This window comes from Coffea arabica, chromosome 9c (assembly GCF_036785885.1).
Source record: "Coffea arabica cultivar ET-39 chromosome 9c, Coffea Arabica ET-39 HiFi, whole genome shotgun sequence".
In the NCBI taxonomy this organism is placed as follows: Eukaryota; Viridiplantae; Streptophyta; class Magnoliopsida; order Gentianales; family Rubiaceae; genus Coffea; species Coffea arabica.
The window spans coordinates 5504718-5511765 of record NC_092326.1 but is presented as its reverse complement, the minus strand read 5'-3'; the positions used below and the strand labels follow the sequence as shown (position 1 = coordinate 5511765).

The 7048-nt window shown below is 35.5% G+C and overlaps 1 protein-coding gene across 1 annotated transcript; it reads right to left on the bottom strand.

Moving 5' to 3' along the window:
• Positions 1-2897: 2897 nt before the first annotated feature.
• On the bottom strand, positions 2898-6273 carry LOC113708495 (purine permease 21-like). Its single transcript, XM_027230947.2, has 2 exons — positions 5725-6273; positions 2898-4194 (listed from the first exon to the last, which is right to left on the bottom strand). The coding sequence occupies exons 1-2, from the start codon at positions 5759-5761 to the stop codon at positions 3083-3085; spliced, it is 1149 nt and encodes a 382-aa protein (XP_027086748.1). The 5' UTR covers positions 5762-6273; the 3' UTR covers positions 2898-3082.
• Positions 6274-7048: the final 775 nt, after the last annotated feature.

Here is a 7048-nt window from a genome sequence, read left to right as displayed (position 1 = left end):
TGACTAAACAATACAAACTTATTGTTTTGAAAAAAAAAAAAAAAAAGGTACTAGGTAACATATGCATTGCCCTTCAATTGATTTGAGTGCTAAACTGCCCCATTTACCATCAATTGTGCTATTCGCATCAAATATAAAGTGGTTGACTTTAAAGCGGCCAATATGCTCACAAGCTGGCACAATTTGATGAAAAGCTTGTGCATAATGTTAGTTGGGAGATAAACTTCTCCCTGTGACTAATCGAATGTGCCTGGGAAGATAGTAGGGCAGTGGCCTTATTTTGTGGTTAAACTTGTAGTATCAAGTGTTGATTATATATAATATTACTCGCCGTTTGACAAAAAAATAATGTCCTAGGCCTTTGTGAGGGGAAAGTAAAAGACAAAAAGGGCCACATGGCTTGAATTGAACAAAATTTGAGTTTTCCTCCCATATCATGGTTGAGGTGGCCGGCGGTGGTGGGGAGGAGGAAAAAGAAGAAAGGGAGAAAAGAAAAAAATTTGTATATTTTTTAGTATTTTAGGGTGTGTATTTTAAAATTTTGGGGTGTCATGTTTTTAGAGGGTCTTGTATAAATCGTAAAAAAAATAAAAACACTCCTAAAAATAGAAGTGCCAAAAGAGCCTATGTTTTGTGTGGTCATCTTTGTTCATCATCCATGCTGAAGCTTATGGAAGGGCTGCTCGTTTCATCATTTTGGTACATTAGAATATTAGTTTTAGCTCCAAATTAGACCTACCAATGTATTTATGGTTTCCTTCTGTTATTTCAACAAGCCTCGCTGTGTTAATTTCTTTTGTTTTGGGTTGAATTCACTTTGAGCCACGAAGATTGTGGGTTGGCTGACATCCCCCATCATCCATTTATAAAATAGACGCTTTGCACCCCCAAACAAACCAAATGGCTCCTATTTCTCAATCTTTTTGACTTGCTTTGCTCCTATGAAACCAAGGTCGAAAAAATTGAAAAAATCAGTCATTCACAACCATTGACGAAGGATTCCTTGAAAAGTTAAGGATTAGTAATTTTTTTAAGAAATTTAGAAATCGAACGGATTCGCTCTTATACATATGTGAGGAGGGTAATCAAAAAAGAAAGAGGATGAGTTTTTCTTTCTGTTATCACTTAAGAATTGTGTGAAATGAAAGTCTCGTGCACGGTTTTGAACGAGAGAAAGAACCGATGAATCCTCTTTTTAATAGTCAACTGAATTTCGACAAAATGCCTGTTGAACAACTAAAAAGGCCATTTTATCCTCAAGGCAGTAATATGAGAGGTGAAATTATAAAATTGGCCCAATTAGAGGCAATAAAAAAAAGTGCAAATCATGCGACCCCAAAAAAAAAAAAAAAAAGAAACAAAAGAACAGAGAAACATATAAGATACAAACATTCAGGTCTTAGACGTGCACAAAAAAAACAAAAGGGTTCCCCAAGCCTAAATATCGATCTCCTCCACTTGCCACTTTCGAACCAAGGACACAAACAGTTGTCAATAATAATCGTTCTGAACGATATAATATTTTTTGAACAAAACATAATTCTACGTGAATTACTTATAAAACTTAACAATAGAGACATAATTATTATATATGGGATCTATATGAACAGTAATAAAATATTACACCTTTGTTGTTGTAAGGATGCACAAGAAATTTATATACACTTACAAAATGTTCAAAAAATTTCCCTGCCCCGCTCCCCTACTTTTCTGCCTACAATCAACTACCAATCACCGTAACTAGGTCCATTGAGCATAGATGATTGACAAATTAAGAAAAAGGGGAAAGATTCCAAAGTGCTAGAGGTGAAAAAAGCAAATAAAGGTATATTTGTTCGTTCAGAAGACAGAAATTGACTTGAAACTTGGTCGTTCCATGCATGTTAAATTGTGGCGTCTTACTAACGCTTCAAAACATAACCGTTGGAAAAATGAAGGCTATGATTGCAAGTATTTTACAGGTATATTGTGGTAACAAAATTGTGATTCCATTGTATTATACTAGAAAGTACAAATGATGTTATCATATGGGGTGTAAATTGCCCAATTTTTCGGTTGAGGATGGTTAAGGTGAACCAAAATCTAACATTCATGCGGGGCAAAGTGAATTTAACTCTTTTTTTCCCTAATAAATGAAACATGCTGGTACCACTAGTTGGACTAAAACTCGGTTTTCTAATTGAAGGCGAAAAGAGAGTGTAACTATTTTAAAATCTTCTTGTGCTTCAGTTTCAAGTAAGCATGTCAGTGGATAAGGTATGGATTGAATCCTTTGATTCAAACTTAAATCCCGACCCAAATCCTTACCCTTATGTCTGAAGAAACGAATCCAAATCCAAACCCTCCTGAATCTGGATATCCAATGGATATTTGTTGTATTTTTGTAAACATACTAAAATAAAAATGTTTAAAAATAACTAGGATTAAGTTGAAAAAAGAAACAATCATGAAGTTTTATTGTATTCGATCTAATAACCATAGTATATTAGAATATTTTATAAATTTACTAATTTATTGGATTTGAACGTGGATTATAGAAAATCGGATCTTACTCGAACCCATAACTTTTTTATAGGGTATGGGTGAGTCTAGGTTGAATCTAGGTAAAATCTAATCTATTCGATCCATTGCCATGCCTAGTTTCAAGCCATGGGGAAATTATGTTATACATGAGCTTAATCACAATTTTTCCAAAACCATAGATTAACTTAATTGTCTTCCCTCTTAATACAAGTGAAAGAGCAATCACAAAGAGTTCTTAAGCTTCATGATATCCCCTTTGAACACATTGAGCAGGCAGCAAACCATTGTTCCCTTCATCCTTCTTGTCATTAAGTTGCTTCCAGTCTGTTAGAAAGATGATATTGAAATGGATAAAGTAGGAGGAAGAACAAACGTTAGCCTACCATTTTTTTTAAATATGAATGTGTATTCTTATCCTTTGACTGCAGGACATAACAAACTGCTTGTCCAGAGTATTGTAAGTGCTAATCTCGTCTTCTGAATTCACAACAAAGTTGCAAGAATTGAACATTTGTCCTCTAAATGAACAATACAATGGGGAAAAGTACATATTCCGCACTTATATTTCTGTGATCGAATCTTCTGTGACTTCCCTCGGACACTTTCTTTTGGCCTTGGCCTTCAGATCATCAAGATAGTGCTGATAGGCATAAGACATAAATCCCCACAGGGCTAACAGGAGGGATACTACTTTGGCAGCAGTCACCTTGTCGTGGAAAACTACCACAGCTAGAACTGGATCAACTGGCAAGCCAACAACACTAATGACATTGGAGAACAGGGAAGAGACCTTGAAAATCAGTCCATTGCAACCGATGTTGAAAACCTGCCATGATATCCCAGTCCAAAGAATAGTCATGATATACGACACTTTCCCCAGTCTAAAATCCTGCATCTCTGATTTCAAACTCTTCCATTCTCCACTCGCAAAAAGCCCCACTACGATTGCAAGTGTTGCAACTAAGGACTCGTAGAATGTGAGATCAATAATGACTCTGAAAGTTTTACTTTTAAGTATCTTCTGACACGTGAGTTCAGTGAATGAAAGCACAAATGCATATAAAGCAGATGCAGCAACCGTGCATATAATGCCTAATGTGTATTTGTTCTTGGAGTTGTTACTGGAATCTTCAGTATCATTGTGGATTACCAGGACTATGGAAGAAATGGTTAGCAATACAAGAGAGTTTATTATGAAAAAGGTAAGCTTCTGTGCATTCAGGAAAAATGCAAAAACAGCGTTGAATGCTAATTGGCTTGCACATATCAGAGAATAAGTCGAGACTGGAAGGTATTTTAGGCCAAGTGAGTATAACACGGAATCCCCAGCTGTACACAGCCCAAGAAAGACATAAATTGAAGTAAGGACAAGAACGGAAGGCTGTTGGACTCTACTATAATCTGCATTATGATTCTGTAAGGAAGAATGGAAGCGGAAGGGTAGGAGCATGGGGAAGCCCATAGTTAGTGTCAATGTTGCTAACCACGTACTGTTTCCGCCCTTATCAAAGTATAATCTGCCCAAAAGAGTACCAACGGCCTGGCCAGAGAGGAGAAATAATATGTAGATGGCCACTTGAAACCACCATTTGTACGTTCTAAGCCAACGTGCATTTGACTGCAAGGGAGTTTTGATATTTTCAGTTGGCAATATCTCTTTAGCTTCCGTACCTGGTCAGGCAATTTTAGAAGGATTCAGCATTATCTAGCCACTGCATTGCAAATCCCACACTTAAATAGAAGGAATAGGCTACGGAAATATACTGTCAACTGGGAGGCATATGCTATAGAAATGAAGTAGAACTAACCTGTGAAACATGACTTCCACTGGTCAAATTTGTTAGTGGGGAATTAGTGGTTTCAAGCTTTCTGAATACAGACACTACGATGATGCACCAGAAAAACTAGATCCAGTTCACTGCTATCCCTTAGTGATAACAGTAATAAGTAGATCATTAAGATGGATTTTGGCAGGAATTAAGAAATATAGGAATTTCCGTAACCAGACTTTCATTTTAGTAATCAAATATTTCATTTTAGTAATCAAATATATTGAGCAGGATTCTTTTGGCCCTAACTAGAGCTAAATCACTCATAGTTCAGAACTTATTTTTCATCAATACATAGAAAATCATAAACTTGCATGGCAAAAATGAGAACAGCCTACATTTTTTACTGCTATATAGCTGTTGTAAGCAAACTATTAGGCTTTACAAGCGCAAATGATACTCTCAGCTACAAAATATAGAGCCTTATAGAAGAAGAACTAATCTACATATATGAAGCAAGTCTCTGCCTCAACCTGCTAATATCACAAGAAATTTGATTAAGAGCTACAATCAGAAACTGATGATCCCTAACGTTTTATTCAGATATCTATAGTCAAAATTGCATGAAGTACTCCTAGAAAGATCAAAATTCCAGAGGGGTTGCAAGTGTTATCGAAAACTGTATTAGTATAATTTGTTTCTGTGGTTATGAGTGCGGAACTAACGAGACCCGGCTGGATAGATGCATATTGCAAAATGAGAAGATTACTTTCTTGCTAGTTGCTAATGGAAGTGAAAGAATCAAGTTTAAGATTTGGACCATTAAAAAAGTGCATCCTGTTTGTTCAATGGTTCTTTGTCAATGTTTTTCAACTCTTTAAGCGTAATTGTTTTCTTGGTGATATTTATAATGGAAAATGAGGAGTATAAGTTGTTCAGACTATGAAATTATCATTTGATCTATTTACAGTAGAGCTAAATTAAATGATCCCTGTACAACAGGCATTAGATCTTATCCCTAGTTTTCTTTTCCAGTAAAAGGCTGAAAGCTTGTAGTCGTCATCAAGGCATGCCACAGTTAACTGGAATTATACCTGTAATGATGAACTGTAATACCAAATTTCAACTGGAATTACACCTGTAATGATGAACTGTAATACCAAATTTCAGGCCATGTCTTGCTGAGTAACCTCAGCGAATTAACAGTTAATCCTCCAGGGCCACCCAAGCATGATCATGGTTCCCTCTTTTACAATTGCTGTCTAAAATGGTATATATGCCACAGAGTCTGATAATTAACAAAATCTGTGACTTCACTAGCATAATCCTAAACATGAAAAAATTGGCAGGTACCAATAGATTATATGACTTCAGGACAAGAATGAATTGCCGAAGTGAAATGGAAGAAAGGAAAGTTAAGATTCTGACTTACTTGTGGTGCATGAAGGCTGTTTTCGAGCTTCCTCCATCCAAGAAAATCAGTACAGAAACAGTATGGGGTTCAAGTAAGGATAACTCTAAAATTGCAGCAGAAAACACATCACGAAGTATTTAAGTACAGATTCTGTTATTTAGTGCTTGGACACTTCTCAAAGCTGATGCGATATTATCAAAGATTACTCGCATGCGTCTTTTATATACATACACTAGTATGAAGCAGATAACCTAATGTGTAATATTTTCTTTACTTTTGTGCATTTACCGAATGGAAGAAGAAATCAATTTATCATATGAAGTTCGAAGCAAAGCTAAATCTTGATGCTTTTCTCAGAATAAATTATGACATCATGAATATGCAATCAAATACATTTTTGCCCAAAAAAAAAAAACTCCCTTGCATTTCTTTTTTAAAAGTTTTTAAATGCTATAGGCCGAAAAATCTACCATACCTAGGCCGAAATTTTAAATGCTTCTTCAAAGGCTTTTAAAGCCTCCCCTGCATTTCTTCTAGTAGGTCAGATATAAAATTTTCCAAAATAAAAAAGTGAAAGGAAGTTTGAGGTTGTGAAATGGCAGTGGGGCAACGGAATTCATCTACAGTTCTGTACCTTCACTAGTTTGTCATTTGTACGCATGGGCCCAACGACACTCATCTTAGGGCTTAGGGTAAAAATTTTCTATACCTAATTGTGGAAAGACGACCTGGCCCAAGACAAAGGTTCCCTAAATATACCTGGTTCCCATGCTTGATCTTTTCTTCTTTTGGGTCGACATTTTGTATGTCATTTTGTATGTCATCCATTGCCTTATTCGTGAGTTACGAATAGGGCTGCGACGAGTTGCTCGCAAGTTGATCATGTAGTTCAAGTCAAAACTCAATTCTAGTTTGATCAATATCAAACTCAAATTGTTTAAGTTGAATTCGAATTTGAACTCGAGTTCAAAAATATTTAACTCGTTAATTCGTGAGTCGGCTCAATTTTATATATTTATGTTTATATTTATATTTTTTATTTTAATAGTGAAATTACATATATATCACTAATATTTTATTATTTGTTAACAAAAATTATTATTTTATTCATTTTTAAAAAATAAATTTTTATTCTTTATTTTTTTAATCTCGAGCTTTACATTGAAAGCTGATCAACCTTGAGGTCAAGTTCGTGTTTGATAAAATTAAATAGAGATTCGACTCGGTTAATCTAAATCTCGACTCGTTTGCAATTCCAATTACTAGGATAGCGGAATTGGGGCCTAACACTTGCGTGCCAGGTTGCCTAGGCTACTTTTTGCTCGTTATGGTTGGAGTTAAT